This window comes from Sitophilus oryzae, unplaced genomic scaffold, assembly GCF_002938485.1.
Source record: "Sitophilus oryzae breed Bouriz unplaced genomic scaffold, Soryzae_2.0 scaffold_801_pilon_pilon, whole genome shotgun sequence".
In the NCBI taxonomy this organism is placed as follows: domain Eukaryota; kingdom Metazoa; phylum Arthropoda; class Insecta; order Coleoptera; family Curculionidae; genus Sitophilus; species Sitophilus oryzae.
The window spans coordinates 1898240-1922456 of NW_022147419.1; the positions used below are offsets into that span (position 1 = coordinate 1898240).

General features: G+C 32.7%; 2 protein-coding genes across 2 annotated transcripts in view; both read left to right on the top strand.

The window, feature by feature from the left end:
• LOC115888546 (calmodulin-binding transcription activator 1) overlaps positions 1-24217 on the top strand; it is a 517884-nt gene that overhangs the window by 417084 nt on the left and 76583 nt on the right. Inside the window, exon 5 of the mRNA XM_030908300.1 lies at positions 5848-5915. Within this exon, the coding sequence (XP_030764160.1) occupies positions 5848-5915 (68 nt within the window). The remainder of the gene's footprint in view (positions 1-5847; positions 5916-24217) is intronic.
• LOC115888547 lies at positions 21533-23046 on the top strand. Its single transcript, XM_030908301.1, has 2 exons — positions 21533-22891; positions 22960-23046. Exons 1-2 carry the CDS (start codon positions 21573-21575, stop codon positions 22988-22990), a joined length of 1350 nt encoding a protein of 449 aa, XP_030764161.1. The 5' UTR covers positions 21533-21572; the 3' UTR covers positions 22991-23046.

The following is a 24217-nucleotide window of genomic DNA, read 5'->3' on the forward strand; positions in this document are numbered from 1 at the left end:
TTTTCAAATACAGTCAAAAAAATAAAAACCAAACTAGAAAAATTCAGAAGTAACATTAAGTCGAAGGGTTCGGCAAAGAAAAATTTTTCTCTAATGTAATCATTATATTTTTACTGGTTTTAAGAGATCCCTGTAGTATGCCTTCTTATATGGGACACCGTGTATATAGCTTTGTAGTTTTTCTTGTGTATTTTCAGATTTTCTAGAAGCGATTAGAATAGCATTCCAGTATAATATAAAACATTTTTGCAATTTTATGTCTATTACAATGGCGTTTGAATAATTAAAAATATTCTTTTTTAAAAAAAAATATGATGGCACTTCGGAAACAAGACGTCATATAAGTGATAATCTCTGGAATAAACATCTATTTTAAAATATCTCTTCAAATAAACTCATTGAAAATTTTGCCATAGACCTCCTTCGTATTTTTTTTCTGAGATCACAATGGTCACCCTCGAATTTGGGACACATATGTAAAAAATTATATGTTTGGGTTATTTTTCATTTAAGGTTATATTAAATTAGTTTATATTATTATGCTAATTCTGTTTTTTTTCAGTTTGTAGATATTAGTTTAGTTTTAATCATCTGCTGGTAATGCTAACATTAGCTAAACGCGCGCCCAGTGCAAAAGTAAAGTGTTTTGGTGTATTGTGGTGAATTAGTGTTTTATTTTGCTGAAGATACAGATCGAATGAGACATAAATATTAATCTAAAAAAAGTAAAATTCGTAGATAAAACATGTACCTAGATACGCTAATGATTCAAAATCTGTTAAAAATACTTTGATGGCCATACCGCACGATAAACTCGTCGTAACGCGACCGTGTAATTTAATGCGACGTTGTCGGTTTTCCTCTATTTAGACTGCCGACCGGATGCGTTTCCTGTTGTTCTCCATGTTTTTTTTTCCACACACACACACACACAGGCGGTTTTTCACTCTTCCAAAACAATGCGTTTCCCTGTTTTATCATTATTTCGATTTTTTTTTCGGAATACTCGTATTTGTCTATAACGTGCCGACGTTATAGACACGTCGTGTATACGTTCCCGTACGCGGGATTTAATTCCCGTGTTCCTGGAACATTTTCAGGAAAAAACTTTCAAGGGAAAACCGGCGTAATGGGCCTTTTCCGAATGGCTTTTCCTGTTCGCGAGTTGTTTTTCTTGTTTTTTGGCCGGTTGCTTTCGTCTGATAGAATCTCGTCCAGGAATGAGGATTTTGTTCGTGATTTTTGTATTTTTTTATGTACGTATAATATTCTAAAAGCGAATCGGATATATGGATATATGTGTGCTATATTTTTGTGCATAAATGTTTCCTTTGACTTAATTAAATTTTATCAAAGAATAAAGTTTATTCAATTAATATATTATACGATTAACGAACTAAAACAGTCAGCAATAAAGTGGGTCTCAAAATAAATTTATCAAAATCTAAAGTAATATACAACGAACTAGTGGAAAGAAAAGATTCATTCTAATAAATAACACAACACTGGAAATAGTAGAAGAACTTTGGAACAACTAATACACAGCTCGGGATCTCTACTACCAGACATCAACAGAAGAATTAAATTAGCATGGAGTACTTATGGAAGAAACTCAATCATATTCACTCTATCTAAAGAAGAATACCTTCGACCAACGTGTTCTACCAGTCATAACCTATGCATGCGAAACCTGGACAGTTACAACGGACATTATAAGGAAACTGCAGGTCGCACAATGCTCAATGGAACGAAATATGTTGGGAATAACCAATAGAGACTGTAAAAGAATAAAGTGGATATGACAAAGGACCCAGGTAATGATCCACAGAGTCAAATCCCCCTAATGGCAATGGACAGCACACCTGGTAAGAAGAACGGACAGCAGATGGATCACAAAAATTACAGCATGCATGCACTAGGAATTAAGAGACCTAGAAGAAGACCGAACCTGAGATGGGACCATGATATTAGGAAATTAGCAAGGATAACTTGGGCCTGCATAGCCAGCAATAGACAATAATGGGCCCAACTACACAGAGAGTATCTAAATATGTGAGGGAGGCGACACCATAATTGGAAATGGTTTAATAAGCTGAAAATGATGATGATTATACGATTAAAAGTATACTCAGTTAATACTAGCTTTAGTTATTTACTGATAATTAAATTATACATAAATCTAAACGTTTTAATACAGCGAAGCAAAAAAAATGTCGTAAATATATTGCGGATGTTCCAAGCAAACACATTTCTGGAACCTATCTATATCAAAAGTACTAACAACTTATTACATATAGTTTAGATATTTACTATTTATGAATTTTATATCATCAATTAAATAACACTCCTTGCGTGCACCATAATTATTATAAACCATTGATTCCAAAAAGCTTTGACTCTATGGAATAATTCCTCCTCTTCTTCTGCTTATAATAAGACAAGTTTCTGTCAATTCTGACAATTTTGATCTTCATAATTCAGAATTTGTTATAGAAAATATGTTTTTGTGTAATGTACTATATTAAATTAATTCTTTTTTAAATAACTAATTTTACAGTTAAAAATGAATACAAAAAATGAGGTGCGACTCGTGTACATCGAAATTATGTACAACTTTTCTATTTGAAAGTTTGTTGCTACTACAACTTGTATATTAACATTTTTTGTTACATTTAACTTTTTTCTTATTCATGTGCAGTTTTTCTAAGCATTTCTAGACCAATTTTGACAAAACTGTTAGACCCAGTTATGACTATAGAACCCCTAAACATTTTTAATTAGAAGAAATTTTTAATCAGAGAACATAAAACTGATCACTTTTTGTCTTGCTTAGGTTGAGATTATACAATTCGTTACCAAAAGCGTCTTCAATTTATGTTAAAAACACACAAAATTTCTTTAATTTTATTATTTTCTAACACCCATTTTTATTGGTAGAAACTCCAAACTCCTACACCAACAATCTGCTTTCATTTCAAACAATACACCCAGATAAGCGACACGTCGCGTCGTCTTGCATCTCCTTTGAAAACTACCCCTCGCTGCAGCTTCCTTACCTCCCCAGCCACCCCTTTAAAAACCGTAAACTCGCCCAGTGACCGAATTAAGGTTTTTGCACTGGCTCCACCATAAATTCAGCCGCTCACGTCAAAGTTTGCACAAAAGTGAATGGAGATAAGAAGCCGGACTAAAACGGCAAGGGACAGCATTACACACACCCCTCCAAGAAAAGGACAAAAACGAGGGACGTTATTTTGTTTGCGCGAGCGGGACGTTGATAGCGAGACAAGGGTTGAACTGAAGATATATGGAGTCGGGACGAGACAGAGGATTAAATTAATCACGTGGGGTGTCGTGGCGGGAGCGTTGGATGGGCTAATTAAAGAGTTTTCTGTGAAAATACCTTGAACAGAAGAGCGAACTAATTGTTCCGGATGTCGGGTCCTGTTTTGGGGGGAAACGTGTTGTTTAGAATAATTAAAGCGAATATGGGATTTTATTAATTTGAGTTGAGAGGTTTAGGTAGGGTGGAGAAGTAGGCAATTTTCGTAGAAGTACTGGGATGTGTTACATTATGAATATTAAGACATGGCATCAAGGATAGCTAAAAGTAATTAATGAATTCTTCCCTCAATAGAGAGAATTAATGGGAACTGGAATTATTACATGCACGTGATAACTTAGGGCTATACAGGATGCTACAAATTCGATATACGAGCATTGGTATCTCGGTAACCGTAATAGATACCGAGATATATTTTTTTCCGTAGCGAGTTACGTTTTAAAACATATGCAGAAATTATTATTTCAAGGAATTTATTAAGAGTAGAAAAAATATTGTGCTGGGTTTGCGTTGGTTTCTATGTAATTTGACAAATAAATAAAGCTGTCTCTTTAGTTGTCAGTTTCGAGTCAATATTTTTTAATTCCCTTTCGTGTCGATTGCTGATTGAATTGGAGCCAGAAATGGCTCAAAACGTAATAAGTAAATTACCAACAGATATTCAGGTTGAGGCGACAAACGCCATATCCAAACTACTTCCATTTAGGTTGTTTTACGTTGCTACCTTTTCAACTTGATAATACCACCATTGACATCGTTGATTCTGTGAAATTTTTAGGCCTTGTTGTGGACAACTATTTAAAATGGGATTTGCACATCGATGCTTTAGCTAAAAAATTAAGTTCTGCCTGTTTCGCACTTAGATCAGTTGCTAATGTGCTTAATTTGTCAACATCTAGGACAGTCTATTATGCCCTTTTTGAGTCGCATCTCCGATACGCACTTCCATTCTGGGTGCGTGTTGTGCGACTCAATTTGAGCGTATCTTCAAATTACAAAAGAGAGCTGTGCGATATTCACTGAGGCTAACCAGTTGTGCTCACTGCCGGGACTTGTTTAGAAGATATAAAATATTAACTCTTCCTTCCCTATTCATACTCGAATCCGTCTGCCTAGTTCGCAAGCACGTATCGAGTATTTCTCTAGAGCCAGTTCATGGCTATCCAATTAGGAACGCAGAGCATAACATGTATCTGCCAACCCCTCACTCTGAGTTAGTAAAGAGTTCCCAATTGTACAATGCAAAAAAAAATGCACTATCATCTGCCATCTGAAATTAATTCCATTTCATCCTTTCCTGCATTTCGCAGAGCCTTGAGATCATACTTACTGGAGAAAGCCTTTTACGCGGTTAACGATTTTTTTATTAATATCTAGGGTTCTAAATTTAACACACATTCACTAAATTTAAGAAATGATTTTGTTTTCTATCCATTTAAATTTAGTATTGACATTATATACAGTTGTTTATTTACATGTATGTTTATATTTTATTTATATTTAATTAAATAAATTTTTGACAATACAATTTCTATAATTGTATAAAGTATTGTTTTAGTTTTGTATGTTTGCTGTTAGTTTTATATGTTTTTTTATTGTTAAGTGAAGTTTTGTATGTTTTTTATATTCTTTTTTTTTTTAAGCTTTGTCAACAAAATTGTTTAATTTTTTTATGACAATAAAGCAATTTCTTTCTAAATCCCGAATAACTTATGAAAAGGAATACAAAAACTTTCAAAAATGAAAGTAATTAAAAAACGTGCGAGAAGAAATAAAGGTTTTAATCTATCCTCGCTGTTTAAGTATCATTTAATCTACCCTTGCGGTTAAAGTACTATTTTATCTAGTATTTTTGATAGATATAAGGCTTTTTAACAGTTGCAATGGAAAAAAAGCTATTATTTAACACCTATTATCTCTGTTCGTCGTCTGATTTCCCTCTCCCTGGTTTTGCGAATAATATTTTAAAAATCACTAATTTTATTTATGTATAGGGTGTGTCTTAAAACTGAACGTTTTGAATTTAAATAAATATATCTATTTTTAAATAGGCAGGTCATCTCAAGCTTCAAGATTGTCGTTGATCAAATTTAGAAAAATTATTGTATAAAACAAATTGGGGGGGGGGGGGAACGTCTATTTTGTATAAAAATAGTCTGTTTTCAAACTATATGCATAAATAACTATTAAATGTTTATAACTCTTTTTTATTGTAAAGGTTAAAATTATCTTTTCCACATACACCATTTGCGTTAAACCTCGTTCCCGATACCCGCATAAATCCGGGAGCAATCAAAAACCACCTCCGACACAAACTGGCGTCATAAAACCTCCCAAACAACTTCCTTCTTCCTTGCCCAAACACATCGACTTCCACCATCCTCCCCCCTTGCTCCCCGCGCCATTATTCCCCCCCTTTTGTGATCGCCGATCGTAAAATGCATTCGTTTGCAAGCGAGCCGACTCGAGCGCACATAACTCACGTTCTTTCTCTCGTTTTTCAGGAAATCGCCGCCATCCTTATCAGCTTCGATCGGCACGCGGAGTGGCAGAGCAAGGAGGTCAAGATCAGGTCTGTATTGGGAATTAGGCTTTGGTCAAGCGGCCCGAGCGGTATTAGTTTGCATGCACGAACGACGCAGATCGGATTTTTATGAGCTTGAGGGGCGAATATTGTCGATGGCTTAAGCGTGAAAGTAAACTTGGAGAGGCTAGAAAAATCCGATTTGTGTTATGTAATAAAATCACTTAAGTAGATAATAGGTAGCACGTTTTTTCTAACTAATTATTTAATAGGATATTTCTGTTTAATAGCTTTAACACCTAGTAAATGTAAATTTTTTTTTCAGTATTTTGGGAAGTACATTAGGTTACACTCAGATGCAAAAAAACGAAACGGAGAAATTTTTGGTCAAATTTGTATGTTTGTATAACAAAAGTGTTATATTTTTGTTATTTTTAGCCCTATTTTCATGATTTTTTTAGCAAAGTGTATAAAATTATATCGACTTTAATTCGTAAACTCAGTTTTTTATAAACTTTAGTATTTGACGTACTATACAGGGTTAATCGAGGTATTGTTTTTTAGCCAAACTTTAAAACACCCAGTGCAATAATTTCGTGTGTAAATTTTCCTAAAATATAATTTTAATGCCAGAACCGTGTCTCCTGAGCATTTTGTTTTTTGAATCATGTCAATTCATATATTGCTTAATTTTTAAGACCAAAATGAGTTTGCCACCAACAATTCGCAATTTTTTTCAATTATTATTTCTTTTATGAAATTATTTTTCAATGTGTCAAGACGGCTTTGGTGATTATTGTGAACTATATGTGTACTACCGTATGATCGAATAAAAACGGCGTCAGCGATGGCTATGAAATGAAGATCGCTGTCATTTTATATGTAAAATTATTTTCATTTCACATTTCCAAGCCAACTGGACGCCATTTTTTTTCGATCATACGGTACTACGAACTGCCCATCATGTTCGACATTTGACAAATGCTTGGCAGGAAGGTAGAAGGTCGCGAAGCAGTACCTTCATTAAATGAACTTCGCTTTGTCCTTAAAGAAGAATGGGAAAACATAACACAATATGATATATGCAGCCTCGATGACAGTATGACGTATACAGGCAGTTATAGCAGCCAAGGGCGGGCAATACAAAGTATTGGGGTATTTGTTACAATTTTTTTTCTGTTTGCATATTTGAGTATAACAGCTGTTTTCTTTAATATCGTTAGTCCTTTTATCATTTCTAATGTTTATTAAAACCCGGACTGTATCGTTAGTCTTTAACGTTTTTTTTTTAATTTAGTGTAGAGTATCCAATGCAGTGTAATATGACGTTACGACAATAGTCACCAAAACCATCTCGTCATATTAAAAAATTACATCAAAAAGTAATGATAAATAGAAAAAATTGCAAATCGATCGTTATCAGTTCATTTCGCTCTTAAAAATTAACCAAAACATGTATTGACATGAATCAAAAAACAAAATGCTCAGGAGTCATGGTTCTGACCGTAAAATTTAATTTGATGAAAATTTACTCACGAAATTATTGCACAGGGTATTTTAAAATAAGGGTAAAAAACAGCACCTCGATTAACCCTGTATAATAAGCCAAATATAAGTTAATAAAAAACGGAGTTTACAAATTAAAGTTGATATTTCTCCATTGTTTTTTTTTTGTATCAGGATCCCAGATTTTTAAACTTATTGACCGTTTCTACGCATTGTCCGATCATCATCATTTTCAGCTTATTCAACCATTTCCAATTATGGTGTAGTCTCCCTCATATATTTAGATATTCTCTTTGTAGTTGGGCCTATTGTTGTCTATTGTTGGCTATGCGGACCCAAGTTATCCCTGCTAATTTCTTAATATCATGATCTCATCTCAGGTTCGGTCTTCTTCTAGGTCTCTTACTTCCTCGTGGGTACCATGCTGTAATTTTTGTGGTCCATCTGTTGTCCGTTCTTCTTGTCAGGTGTTCTGCCTATTGCCATTTGAGAAATTTGACTCTGTGGAGACCAGAGACGTAAACTGCGATGTCTACGCTTGTTTTATCGACTTCGAGAAGACGTTTGATAGGGTGCAACACCACAAATTATTGAAATATTAATGGAATATGGTATCGACGACAAAGACTTTTGCCTTATAACTAATTTGTATCTGCATCAGAGAGCGACCGTGCGTGTAGACAACGAAACCTCCCAAGAATTTATAGTGAGTCGGGGAGTGCGTCAGGGATGCATACAATTCTGTTTAATACGTACTCCGAAATACTGTTTAGACAAGCGCTCAGTGAAACAGAAGAAGGAATAAAGATCAATGGAGAAACCATCAATAATTTAAGGTACGCGGAAGATACAGTTCTCATAGCAGATAGTGCTGAGGGGTTGCAGAAATTAATAGACCGAGTAGTAGAGGCATGTGATATGTATGGTATGAGACTTAACCGCAAGAAGACCAAAGTTCTAGTAGTTAGTAAAAATGATGGGGCGCAGTACCACCAGTTTAGGGCGAATAACGAAACCTTGGAAACAGCAGATACAATCACGTATTTGGGCTGCAGCCTGAACAAGGAATGGGATCACTCACGAGAGACCAGATACCGCATAGAAAAAGCCAGAACCATTTTTAACCGTCTTGTGGGCAAAAATCCAGCAGTATGTTGCAAAAATTCTTTTTTTGTACGATTTTATTCAAATTTGGTAAAAACATTCTATGCCAGTAGGCCGTGAACCCTGTTAGTTTTGGCTGACTTGAGAGTGGTTGGGGGTGGTGGAGGGGATTCATAAAATGGAAAAATCATCGTGTATACAGCTACCAAAATGCGGTAAGCATATTTTACATTTCACTAAATTTTACGATTTTTGGCAGAGCCAAGATGAAACAGACAAATATTGAGCAATTATTACTCCTCCGCCATATACAGAGTTTGTTTTATATATTGACATCCTCTGTATCTTTTTTATTCGACGTTTTCGCAAAAAGTGTCTTGACTAAAAGTTTAATGGTCTCGAATACATTTTTCAAAACAGTCTTCTTTGCATATACAGGGTACCTTAGAAATACTGTGTGTGGCCCAACTTTCTTATTTCATATTAGTACCCAATTTTTTATTTGATTTTTATTTTCTCCTAAAAATCCTAACTACTTTTTTGTAGCATAGCCTATACCTAATTTGAAATAAAATAGTTAAACCACGCCCAGACTTTTTGAAGCACTTTGTATATGCGAAATAGACTTTTTTGGCAAATTTATTCAAAACCACTTTCATTTGAGACAGTTTTCGGAAACGTCAAATAAAAAAGATAAAGGGGGTGTCAATGTATAAAAGAAAACCCTTGTATACTAATGCAATCGAACTTTTATTCAAGATTGTTTGTCATTTGAATAAGTTGGGTCTCTAATAATACCAGACAATATGTGAACAATATTTTATTATTATATTTAAAATAAGTAACAATATTCTGAGAATTAAACAATGACGATTTAGAAAATAACAGAACTTATACCTATTAAAAATATCTAAATTTTATTTTACCACCTACTATTTACTGATATTTTGTTTTATAACAGCTGGAAGCAATGGTCACGAAGTGCACATTTTTAAATCTGAAAGAAAAATCCATTTCATTTAATTTAAAGAATTAGGTACTGTCAAAATGTGTCAATTTGTCAAAAAATGTTATTTGACATTTATGACATATCTCTTCGGAAATCTTGAGAAAAGTTACGTAACTTTATATTTCAAGTTCTTCTCTAGCTCTACCTACTATAACAATTAATTTATGAGAAGTATCCACATAAAGGATGTTACTATACACATACGCATGGAGGCCTACGCTTCCAATAAATTTAATGTTGCAATTTTTTGCGATTTTTTTGACTTAATTTTTTTAAGATAGAATATATGCCACTATCAAAAAAACATTAAATGATTATGTTCTACTTTGACCTTTACCTAGTTTTTATCCAAAAAATCAAAATAAAAGATAGTTTTTTACTTACCTTCACATTAAATTTACCGCAACCGGGAATCTACGTAAAACACGTTATGACAATTTTACAATAATTATTGACAGTAAGCTAAGGTCGTCCGATTCAATTGTTATAATACTGTATCACTTGAATGCACTATTATTTAAAAAATTATAGAAAAAAGGCAGTTATTGGACACAAATTAACTGAAAATGTAGGTTTTGCGCAAAGTTCGTTTTACAGCCCCGCGAAAGAGACTCCGAATATGTTTTTTTGTTAGTTTTTTATGTGGTTTCCTCTTAACTAATATGTTTCCAATCTAATGTTATTGCCATAAATGCTAACTGTGGATGTTATTTTTTGCAACTTAGTTTGGACATATTGCCTACTGTGCGTCTTAGAAAAATCCTAGGCAATATGCACCTGAATACTGAATATTGCTATAAGAAAACAGATCCTAAGGTGCTACGTATTCTCCACGCTCCTATATGGAGTGGAAGCTTGGACCTTGACAGATGCTACATCTAAACGCTTGGAAGCCTTTGAAATGTGGTGCTATCGCCGCATGCTCAGGATTTCATACAATTACCATGTCACAAACAACACCGTGATCCAGAGAATGCAAAAGGAACTAGAAATTGTACATAGTGTGAAAGTGAGAGAATGGCATACCTTGGGCATGTGATGCGTAATGATAAATACCAACTTATCCAACTAATACTTCAAGGCAAAATAGATAGTAGAAGAGGTCAGAGACGCCGACTAACATCATGGCTGAAAAATATTAGACAGTGGACGGGAATGACGACCGTACATTTATTCAGGGCGGCTGTCAATAGGATTATATGGACCAATATGATTGCCAACATCTGATTAGGAGGATAGGCACTCTGAAAGAAGAAGAAGAAGATAAGTTCTTGTAGAGCTTCAAAAAAGTTTAATATAACTACAAAGTTACCTCCCTTTCCTTGTTTGCTATACAGTTTCGTTTCAGGAACAATTTGGGAATATACCTCGGCTGTGGCGGCATCTCTCGCGCGCGGCGTAAACGTGTAATAACGCAAAATAAATAATACTAGCGGGAGCCGGTGTTTAGATTACTTTCGCCAACAAAAACTCGTATTGTATTATCAAACGAATCAAAATAGCGCTCGGGGATCCGCTACAGTGTTTCGCGCTCTGCGGCGCTCTGTTTGTTCAACAGATATATTCGGGGGCGTTTAGCGATATTTGATAAAAAAAGACAAAGGGAGAAATAGAAAACGTATCAGTTTGTATTTGGCTCAGTTATTATTGTCTTATAGTCTAAGAGCTGCAGGATTATTACGCTCATCGTATTTTGCATCAAAACCTAATTTTAATAATAATAATAATACACATAATGTACAGTGTGTCCCATTTTGGTTGAAATCATAGGGTATCTCCGTTATTATTGAAGATAGAAGGGTGCGGTTTGCACAAACCTGTCCCACTTTTTCGTCAAACGGAAGATGCTGCAAACAAAATTTTCATAGCCCTCTTCATTTCTGAGCTACAGGGTCTTTTCGAAAATTTTGCAATTTGGGACACCCCCTGTATCTCTATTATTGTTAAAGGTATCGAGAAGGCGAAAACTGCTTAATGTAGAACTTTTTACGTAGAATACAGTGGCGTAGTCTGTTTTTCTACTAAAAAAATATTTTTGAAACTATGAACTAAAGTTATGTTTTTTCAAACGGAACATCCTGTATATTTATAAATCATATGATCTGTCTTGCTATGAGCTTCTCTAAAATATATATCACTCTATATTTATTTTCACTATTTACTGCAATATTTAAAATATATAATTTTCTGATTAGTAGGCCGTGATAAATAACAAAAAATCAAAATGGTATTTACTAAAATAGTTATACACATATTAAAATTTATTTGGGATTGATATATTTTACTTTTTTACTAAATAACTGTTACCACTGAAACTGTGAATATATTTTTCTTTTTTTTTATAACGGGATGGGTTTGCAAATATCTAAATCTTGAATTATTAAAGCATTTTTCAGGTGTTCGACATTGTTGTAGTGCCTACGATATATTTCGTATTTCAAAAATTCCCAAAATCAGAAATCGAGAACGGCGAAATCCGGGAATCGAGGAGGCTATTAATATGCGTTCATTGATTCCAATTCGTTGATTTGAAAAATAATAATTTAACAGTATTCTAATATTTCCATAGTTATGAGGGGGAATGTTCCCCATCTTGCTGAAAGTATATTTCACGTAAATTAGCTAAAGGAATATCTAAAATTTCCGATACGATAGATTATTCTTATGTATACACGTATTCCAAGATTTACAAATAGCGGTAGAGAGTTAAGTTTCCCTAATATATAAAGAATTTATTAGCGGCTCCCAAAATAAAACAAGAGACAGATAGCAGTATACTTTTAATAATTCTTTAGTTTCTTTTATTATCAATCATGGCCTACTAATAAATATGATGTTTTAATAAAAACTTTTAAATATTGCAGGAAATAGTGAAAATAAATATAGAGTGATATATATTTTTGAGAAGCTTATGGCAAGACAGATCATATGATTTATAAATATACAGGGTGTTCCATTTAAAAAAACATAACTTTAGTTCATATTTTCAAAAATATTTTTTTGGTAGAAAAACAGACTACGCCACTGTATTCTACGTAAAAAGTTCTACCATAAACAATTTTCACCTTCTCGATAGCTTTAACAATAACAGAGATACAGGAGGTGTCCCATATTGCAAAACTTTCAAAAAGACCCTGTAGCTCGGAAACGAAGAGGGCTATGAAAATTTTGTTTACGGCATCTTCCGTTTGACAAAAAAGTGAGACAGGTTTGTGCAAACCGCACCCTTCTATCTTCACTAATAACGGAGATACCGTATGATTTCAACCAAAATGGGACACCCTGTACGTAAATTCAACAATTTCTGAATTATGAAGTTTTCATTTTGAAATGTTAAACAAAAATTTTGTAATTTTGAGACTTGATATAATCTCATTTTATACATCTATAAATGCTAACTAATTTCAAATGTTATTAAGTATCCCAGTTTCCACAGAATGGCATCATTAAATGAGACCGAACAGATCGAAATTAATTAAATAATTGTTTAAGTGATATTTTCAAAAGTCAATAACTCGGAAACGGTTGGTTTGGGGTACATTGTATGTATCTAGATTTTTGCTTAGAATTGAAGGAATAACCGAAATATTCAATAATCTTCGGGGAGTTCCATTTAAAAAAATGAAACTTTGATGTGCGACGACTTTATGACGGGCCCTGTATACTTAAATTTATTACCCGCTAATAGATGTTTAAAGACCCTATAACTTTTATATTTAACTTTTTGCGGTACTTCCTATATTTTACCTAATAATCGACCGTTCCCATATATAACAGCGACTCTGTATAAGCAGTTTCTTGTCTTATTTTCGAAGTTTATAAAAATCCACGAATGCAACCGATCGATTTATCCCAACTAACCCGCGAGACCTCGCTTCCGTTCCGTTCGCCTAAAATCCTAATTACAAACTAATCGCAATTAAAATCCTCCTCCAAAGCGGGCCAGGCGCTCGTTTCCAACTTTGCCGCAAACGTTTGCGAAAGTCGGCGGTCGGTCGGCGCCGCGCCGCTTTGATTAACTAACTGCGCTGCCTGAAACGGCAGACGCTCACATATATTTATTACGTCTCAGTAGCCCACTCACTTTAGATTTTTCCGACAAAAAAATAGAATGTCGGAACTTTTGATGCAGTTAGTTTTTATTTGACAAGTAGATGACACAATCACAGTTTTCACGCCATCTGGCATTTTACATTTTTTCGCGATTTTGCGCAAGTTTATGAACATATTTGTAGAGAATTGAATTCTCTACTAACTTTTATGTAAGTAATTCTTTAAAAAATATTATTTATTGCTATTAATCTTAGATCTTATAAACTTCGTGGATAAGTAAATTCGCTTCATTTTTGTTGAAGCGACTTTCGACTATCTGATTATCTTCGGATATCTATATTATATCTGATTATCTACAGTCTTTGACACTGACTGACCAATCGTCTGTCTTTCTCTTGTGTATATGTCATTTTATGTCATAAAATAGAAAATATAAATATATTAATTAGAGAAAATAAGATAGTTATTCGGATATTAATTATTTATTAGATAATATTCACTACTTTATTAATTATTTAAGAAAATTATATAAGAATTCTTGCCACTTAACTGCTGATATAGAAGTTTAATTCCACGCTGTGTTTGTCATAATGTGGATCAACCTGCTCTCACTACCGCTTTCGGAGCCCCACTCCATCATCAGGTGAGCTTGGGTCGATTCCACAAAATGACAAACACAGCGCAGAGTAGCTAATTCCGACTTGTCGGAAAGTATCGGTTAGATATTAAGTCCCGATCGTAGTACTTTGGTAGTACTTTCATACCACCATCTACTACGGAATTAACTACTCTGCGCTGGGTTTGTCATTTTGTGGAATCGACCCAAGCTCACCTGATGATGGAGTAAGGCTCCGAAACCGGTAGTAAGAGCAGGTTGATCCACATTATAACAAACACAGCGTGGAATTAAAATTCTATATCAGCAGTTAAGTGGCAAGAATTCTTATATAATTTTATTATATACCTATACTGCGAGAAATTTGTTTCTTACAACAAATGACAACAACTGTAAAATCAATTGGTCTCATTCCAATCATGTGATATGAATGACTGATTGACTGAATATCCGTACCACAAGATTGACAAACGTGAGAAACTCTTGTTTCACTGTTGTTCAAATACCGTATGATCGAAAAATTTCTCGATCGTATATACCGTGCTGGCAACTGTTACTTTTGGGTCTGTATTTACATGTGTGGAAGTAAATCGTATAGGGATCTTAGTAAGTCGGAGTGAGAGAAATGCGACGGTGTGCTGTTGCGACGTTGCCCATACGCCTTTCTCTATCAAGTAAAGTAAAGCCACGATCGCAAACCGCTTATTTTTGAGAGACTTTTTTTTTGAAAAGATAAGTAGATAAAATGATTAGATATGTTTCTGAGCATCTGAAATGGAATTATAAGGATATCGTTAATGTGTCCATTTTTTATAACGAGAAAACGTCAGTAATCGCGGTAATTTTAAAACTCAACTTTTTAACACATAACACGCCTTAACTTAAGAACCACTTTAGATATTTAAATTTTTATTTTTATTTTTTTCTATTTTGAGGATCGGATCTTTTAAAATATGTTTAAATAAGAAAAATTCGATAAACCCATCCATTTACTTCCAGTGCATAGCAATTTTCAGCAATCGTGTAACTTTTTTTATTTATAAAGATTTTCACATACTGTCTGCGAAAAAAATATAGCAGGGATGTTAAAAAAAAAGTAAAAATAAAGTTTTATAGATTTCGAGCTATCGATTTTTGAATTCAGAGTTCTAATAGCGCGACCACTGTCGAACAACTCAATTCCATTTATTTTTACCAAAACTGCAAGTGTTTCTAACTTGCACTTAAAAATGTTCAAGCTATAGGAAAAATTACGACTCGATAATAAATAAACAAATAAAGTACCACGAGACGTAAGTAAATCGTGAAGCTGAACGCATGATGTACACCTTTCCATAGAACCTTAAGTACTGACAGAGGTACTGATTGGGTCGACCGGTCGACTGCGACAAATCTACTATATCCCCCTTTCACGTCTCTCAGCAATGTGCACAGTTTCTCGGTTTATTTCATAAGTTTGGCAACGTGTTTACTCTTTCAACGTGTGTTCTCTCTTTGTTCAGTACCTTATAAACGCATTGTACTCTTCTGACATACGGAAATCTCGATCCAAGACTAACCTTTGCCAGCCCTTAGTATAGGCAACACTGTGATTAACTAACCGCGTCAAAACTTTTGACTCTTTCGTCAAATTTCAACTAAAGTGATCGGGCTAAGAGCTCACATATATTTACGTCTGTTCGCCGCGCTGTCGATTCGTTTTAGAAGTTTGCGGCGGCCGCAGTCGCACCAACTCTGCCGGAAAATCGGCGAAAAGGAAATGCGAGACGGGGAGCGAGGGGGTGTTTTTCGCGCTAGATGCTCTCGCTTTCGGTCGGGCGTAATTCGATGTAAATTTTCGTGTAAAACGAACTTGCCAGAAATCCACTACCGATGTTGATTAATGGCTGGATTGTTAATGCACTTAATGATCTATTTGTCGATAGAATCTCTTTACTATTTTAGGTGAAACTATTATCGAGCTTTTTAAAACAAACTTAAATAATACATAAGTTGGTTTTAATAATCCATTATTTCAATATCGTCTACTTGCTGATATTACTCATTAAGAGTCCATTTCACATGTCCGAAAAAGTAGCAAAATCAGCGTTCGGCATTTAACGTTTTATGTAAAACTGGCTAGGCATTTTTACACAAATGAAGAAGGGAACTAAAGATAAAGGATTATACTATATCCGTATTGTAGCAAATTTTTAGACAACTTCTTTATTTTTAAAATTTCGATGGTCAAACATCAACAAAAAATTCCTTATGTTTTGGACTAAATTTTATCGAAAATAAAGACATAATTTAAAATTTCGTTACAATACGGAAATATATTGAAGTTTTGTGATTACGGTGATATATAATTTATATGGTTTTATAACAAATTGCTCGCTATTTTATGGCAAATGCTGAAGCTCTGCAAACCTTAATCAAGCCTTAATCAAAGCACGTGTTTGGAATTTTAGGTGTGGCTTAATACGACAGGATAGGGCTAAGCCTTAGGAAGATTTCTCACAAACCCGCTTTACCCGACTCCTGAAAGCGACCTGAACAGTACAGCGCAATAGACACTTAAGTACCACCACATCATTGTTGCTCTTCTTGAAAAGAATTCTGAATTTTAAAAATAAAAAAAGAGATATTTTTTATAAAAATTACTGCCTTGAATCCAAACCGGAACCAGCTTGTCAGTGGAATTTTACTAGTAAAACAAAATTTGGTAAACCGACACAAAATACTTAACATTTCTGGAGGTATATCTCCTCCCGTCGCCGGAAGCAAATAAAAGAAACACAAAGAACAACGGAAAAACTATTTAAAATATCTAAATACAACTATTGAAGAACGCTAGTTTTAGCATATACGATTATAAGCGGGTGATCTTCTGTTAAAATGACATTATACCGTGCTGGCAACTGTTACTTTTGGGTCGGTATTTACATGTGTAGAAGTAAATCGCATAGGGATCTTATTAAGTCGGAGTGAGAGAAATGCGACGGTGTGCTGTTGCGGCGTTGCCGGTACGCCTTTCCCTATCAATTAAAGTAAAATCACCATCGCTAACCTATTTTTAAAAAAATATTTTTGTAGAAAAGATAACTAGATAAAATCATTAGATATGTTTTTGAGCATCGGAAATTGAATTATAAGAATATCGTTCGGGTGTCAATTTTTTATAAGGAGAAAACGTCAGTAATCGCGATAATTTAAAAACTGAACTTTTTAACACATAACACGCCATAACGTAAGAACTTAAGAACCACTTTAGATATTGAAACTTTTTTTTTATTTTGACTGTCTGCGAAGAAAATATAACAGAAATATTAAGAGTTTTTGAAAAAACTACAATGTACAAAATATCAAGATTTATCTTTTATTCGGCATTAAATGGCCTACACACTTTTGCTAACAAGAGGAAAGAGTTAAATATAACAGTGATAACCCATATGCACGTCCCTGATAAATCTATCGACACTTTTTTAGCATTAAAATATGTAGCACTCATAGTAACTTTTACCCTCCAAATTTCATTCAAATCGCTAAAAGCACTTGGACGAAACTTATAATAAATTAAAAAAATGAAGATTTCATCCTCTACGAAACCCCACGAAAGATTTACCCCCCTGTTTTCAAAAACATCCTGTATATTAGGCTAAAAATTATTTCCCTTTCAAAATATTTTTTTTGCACCAAAACTGTTAAGGTAAAGACGCATTCATCCGTAAAACAAATTCCCACTGTCACAAAACTATTTAAATCTTTCGCGAGAAGAAAACAAAAAGAAAAATACAAAAAAAACTTTTCGGTTAGGCGCGGTCCCACGAGAAAAATCGCACATTTAGAACTTTCCTTTCTCCACCTGTTTGCCGAGCAAATCGAAAACATAATGAAAAACAAACAGTTTAAATTAAGGTATTTGTTTTGTTAGCGAACACACACACACAAATAATATCGTATTGCCGGTGTTGTTCGCGAGCCGCGCCGCGCGTTGTTTTGTTTCCCTATGCGCTCGATAGTTTACATGTGTGTATATTTTCTGTAATAATAGTAGAGTTAATGTATCAAAATAGCACGGGCATTATTACAGCGCTGTTTACTCTTTTTTCGTAATTCGGCAGCATAATTAATAAGCATATGAAACCCATTTTGTTTTTCTCCTTTGCTGTTCGTTAATTATGTTCGTAGCTATTAGGTTTTCGAAGCTCGAAAGTTAATATACAATATCGCACTTTGATTGCACAAAAAGTTAACAGATAGTTAACAGAAAATAACGCTAGAAAAGGAGCGAACACTAACAGGACCGTTCTGCTTCCCAAGTGGAAACTAACTATATGATCTTTTTGTTAGTTTAGTTTAGTTATATGATCTTTTTCTTAGTTAGTTTCCCAAGTGGAAACTAACTAAGTTTCCCAATACAGATTCTGTGGGGAAAAATGGGGAATCACCAGAACATCTCATCACTGCGTGCCATAAACTTTGGTACGTAACCTCTCTAGAACCGTCTCAGATTGACGGCTAAAGAGATCTCTAACCATCTACCGAAAATATACGCCATCTCACAAAATAAAAGTTTGGATGACATTTCAAAACTCTGTTTTTCGAAGAACAGAACATAAAATCTAATTTTCTTTCATCTAGAGTCAATTAGATTCAAATAATAAAATTATTTTTTTCCTTAGTAACTGTTAAAATTGCCTTATATCTATCAAAAATAGTAGATAAAATAGTACTTTAACCGCAAGGGTAGATTAAATGATACTTTAACAGCGAGGATAGGTTAAAAAGTTTATTTCTTCTCGCACGTTTATTAATTGCTTCCATTTTTGAAAATGTTTGTATTCCTTTTCATAAGTTATTCGGGATTTAAATAGAAGTAGTTTGGATATGGCGTTTGTCGCCTCAGCCTGAATATCTGTTGGTAATTTACTTATTTCGATTTGAGCCATTTCTGGCTCCAATTCAATCAACAATCGGCACGAAAGAGAATTAAAAAATATTGACTCAAAACTGACAAATAAAGAGACAGCTTTATTTATTTGTCAAATTACATAGAAACCAACGCCAACCCAGCACAATACTTTTTCTACTCGCAATCAGGGGCCGGAAAGTGAAATAGCAAAAGCGGTTCCACCGTTTCCACGGTAATTTCAAATAAAATAGTTCCAGCCTCGGGCGCTAGGTGGTAGTGCAATTAATTTTTAGGTTAAGAAATTGCTACTAGTTATTGCCAGATAAATCGGGCTTTTTTCACAGAAAATGTATTTTTTGATTTATCAACAATCATTGTCAAGTTGACAATATACCGGGTGTTTTCTAATTAGTCTAAAAAATTGTGGTGTGATTTCTCATGTGTTCTTAAAACAATTTTTATATAACCATTGGGTCTAAAGTACTTCCCCTTTGTGATCTACAGGGTGTTAAAATTTTTTAAAAAAATCGATATTTTGCTTAACATAAATGGTACACTTCTGCTTTTTTAAAGAAAATATATATTTTTCTTGACTGGCCATCCTTTTTCAACAAAATTGATCTTTTGAGTTTTTCTTGTTCATCAAACGGTTGCCGAGAAAAAAATAAATATACTCATTAAGAGCCCGCCTTAAGCCGTTTTCTAACGATTTTTTATTTTTTAGATTAATTAGGAAACACCCTGTATATGCATATCACAGGCAACCAAATAAACTAGTAACCTCTAAAAATTATTTTTCCTACCACTAGCGACATACCGTGTTTTTAGTGAGTACTGAATTATTTTATCAAAATTTCACCATATAAGTTTCTAGGCAATGGTTGAGCATTATTTTTTTTTGTTAGGTTAATTGAATTTTTTGATTTGTTCATATTGTTATATATTTTTATTTTTTGTATATAATACATTCATTAGTGCTTGAATTTTTTTTTTTAAATATGAGTAAGGCTAGGGGGAGCGGATACCCCCTGGATAGCGTTCAAAATGTTAATATTGATACTGTTGATATGGTGGATGAAATTAGTTTGGGTTCAACGCAGTCAAAATTTAAAAATGAAAAAACAATTTTTTTATTCTAAAAATGATAATGGTCCTTTCGTAGTTTATTTGGAATTGACGGTTAATGTTGGCTATAACATTGGAAAGTTTAATAACATAAAAATAGCTAGAGAAATTTTTAATTTAAATTTGACTGATATAAAGAGAATTAATAATAAAGGTCTAAATAGAATCTCTGTTGAATTTATTAATTTTCAATCAGCAAATAATTTTTTAAAAAATAAAACATTAATTGAGAAAGGGTATAAAATATTTATACCATATAATTTTGTTACCTGCAAAGGAATTGTAAGACAAATCGATGCGGACTTGACCGAAGAAGAAATTTTGAAATTTTGTAAAGCTAATAATGGAATTGAAATTTTACAAGTAAAGAGATTAAATAGAAAAGTATTTAAAAATAATGTTGTTATATATGAACCAACTGGAACTGTTTTGTTTACTTTTAAAGGAATTATACTGCCTAGATCGATAAATTTATATAGATTAGAACGTCCAGTTAATGTATATATTCCTCCTGTAACTCAGTGTTATCGCTGTCTTCGTTTTGGCCATACTAAGAACAATTGTAAAGGTAAAGAAAGATGTTTTAATTGCGGAGAGGAGGAGAATCATTTACAAGATGGGGAAGTTAAATTTTCTTGTGTTACACAATGTTTTTACTGTAAGAATGACCACAAGTCATCTTCAAAAAAGTGTCCTGAATATTCTAGACAAAAAAATATTAAAGAATTAATGGCCCTTGAAAATTTAACTTTTTATGATGCCAGTGAAACATGTAAGAAATCTTATATTTCAAATGGAGAATTTTTTTTGAACAACAATAACTTTCCAGAATTAATTAAAAAACATAATGGGGAAGATATACCAAAGAAAATTGATAATATTATTAAACCTTCTGAAAGAAGAACACAGTATTTCCAAAATAGTGTAAAAAGGTCCTTTCAACAGGTTATATCTGAAAATTCAGCCAAGAAAAGGATAGTTCATAAGGGAGTGGATAAAAAAGCTAGAGATGATTGTCTATTTTTTCCAAATTCAAGACCGCAAAAGCAAGATTTTTCAAATTTACCGTCTACCTCTTCTAATACCTCTTCTAATTCACATAATTCTAAAACTGAGCCTGGTAGTGCCATTCAGACATTTGAATTTCATCAAAATGATGAGTTACATAATTGCATTAATTTTATTATGAATACGTCAAGAGAAAATAAAAGCAAGATTAAGAATTTATTATTTTCAAGTTTAGATTTTGAACAAGATATAGGTTTTTAATGTTATTTTATTTATTTTAACACATATTTAAAGATTACATTTATATTAGTACATATATGGTACATATACAAATATTATACATATTATTTATAATTATATATTGTATTTATAATTTAGATTAATGACAATATGAAGTCTACATCAGATATAAAAATTTTACAATGGAATATTCGTAGTGTTAATTCAAATCGTGCTAATTTAATCTTATTAGCAAATGAAGAGTCTCCAGATATAATTTTTCTAAATGAAACATGGCTAAAATCCAATCAAAATTTTGTTTTATCATCATATAATATAATTCGTCAGGATAGGGAAGATGGATATGGTGGAGTGGCAATTTGCGTCAAAAAGAATATTATTTTTTCTAATTTAAAAAAATTTAATTCAGAAGTTGCTCAATTTATTATTATTAAAATTGCTGATTTAATATTAATTAATATTTATATTAATTCAGATAAAAATGTTTCGGAAGATCTGTTTAAACAACTTTTAGATGGTTTAGATTTAAATAAAATTATTATTATGGGAGATTTTAATTCCCATCATCCATTATGGGATGAATCTCCTATTAATAGGGGCGGAATAAGGCTTGTAAATTTTATTATAGAAAATGATATGGTGATTTTAAATGATGGTTCTAGAACTCTTGTGCAAAATCCGAATTCCAGTTTGAGTGCAGTTGATTTAACAATTGTCAGTAGCGCATTAGCTATAAATTCTAACTGGAAAGTTATTAGTGATTGTGGAAATAGCGATCATTATCCTACAATTTTACAATTAAATTTATCAAACAATTTATATTTAAAAAAAGCTTTTGTAAATAGTTATTGTGTACGAAATTGTAGTAAAGCTGATTGGCATCTTTATCAACATAAAATAGCTGTGCAGTTAATCGAGAAAGATAGTACTATTTTAGATTATAATGATTTGTCTTTTATTATGAATAGAGCTGCTGATGATGCCATTCCTTTGAAAAAATGTGGTTCTTATCATAAAATTGGAAACCCATGGTGGGATGAAGAATGTTTTCAGTGGGTTCAAGACAGAAAAAGAGCAATTAATGTTTTCAATAATGTTCCAACTTTGACTAATTTTATCAATGCTAAAAGATGTATTGCAGTTACGAGAAAAAAATTAAGATCAAAGAAAAAACAAAAATTTCAATCTTTTTGTGAAACATTAAATAGGGAATCTAGCATTTCATACGTTTGGGAAAAAATTAAAAAATTTTCTAATAATAACAGCAATTCTAATAGTTATAACATTTCAGATGATTTAAAACAACAAATTTTATATAATATGTCTAGTATATACATAGATCCGAATTTTACACTGTCGCCAACATATATAAATAGTAACATTCCTCCATTCACTAGTCAGGAATTTAACTATGCTGTTCAGGATAAAAAATTTTCTGCACCTGGCATGGATGATATTTCTTATTCCATGTATAAAAATTTACCATTGATTGCTAAAAATTATCTTCTTAAAATATATAACAAATGTTTATTTGAAGGTGTGTTACCGGATTCGTGGAAGAAATATAATATTATTAATATCTTAAAACAAAACAAAAATCCTACTTTGCCAGAGAGTTATAGACCTATTGTATTATCTTCATGTGGTGGCAAAATTTTAGAAATTATGATTAAAAATCGTTTAGATTGGTTTTTGGAGAATAAAATTGTGTTTACAAATGAACAGGTAGGTTTTCGTAAGGGTAGGGGAATATATGATAATATTGCTTATTTATCTACTTTTATTTTTGATGCCTTTAATTCGTCAAATTCAGTTATTGCTGTTTTCTTAGATATAAAATCTGCATATGATAATGTTAACATATACAAACTCTATAATTTGCTTATTAATTTACAAATTCCAGTAGAATTATCTAATTTAATTTTTATACTTTTGAAAAATAGATTGTTATTTTCCAGAAAATCTGATGGTTCCTTCTTAGGTCCGGTTTTAGCAACTAAAGGTATTCCGCAAGGTTCTCCATTAAGTACTATTCTTTTTAATATTTATATTTCAGAACTTTTTAAAAATTATTTAAATGTAAAGATTATTGGTTATGCGGACGATTTGGTAATTTTTGTTAAGGGTTCAAATATACTTGAGATGTCTGAAAAAATTAATAATGCTTTGGAGCTTGTAAATGATTTTCTTATTAATAGAGATCTTTCTTTATCTTTGGAAAAATGTGAGGCAGTATGGTTCACTAAGGGCAAACGGAGAGATCAGCCACCATTGATTCAACTTGGAAATCACATTATTCCATATAAACATAATGTGAAGTATTTGGGCGTTATTTTTCAAAAACATTTAAAGTGGGATTTGCATATTGAAAATATTACTAATAAGGCTAAAAAAGCCTTAAATGTTTTAAGGGCTGTTTGTAGAGTGTGGTGGGGAGCTGATCCTTGTACCCTTTTAATTATTTTTTCTGCTCTGGTGAGATCTCATTTGGAATTTGCAACAATTTTTATTAAACCAACTAGTCAAAAAAATTTAAATAAACTAGATGTAGTATTTTTTGAGGGTTTACGTATTTGTCTAGGTTGTATGAAATCTACTCCTAGATTAGCGTTGTTGGGAGAATCTTCTATGATTGATTTAGAATGTAGAAGAAAAAATACTTGTAGGCAAATTTCTGTCTAAATTGTTAACTTTACAAAATAATCCATTAATAAATTTAATTTACAATATTAGAAAAACTGTTAATCCAATTTATATTAATAGTAATAATGTACCTTATGTGGTCTCAGCTTTAC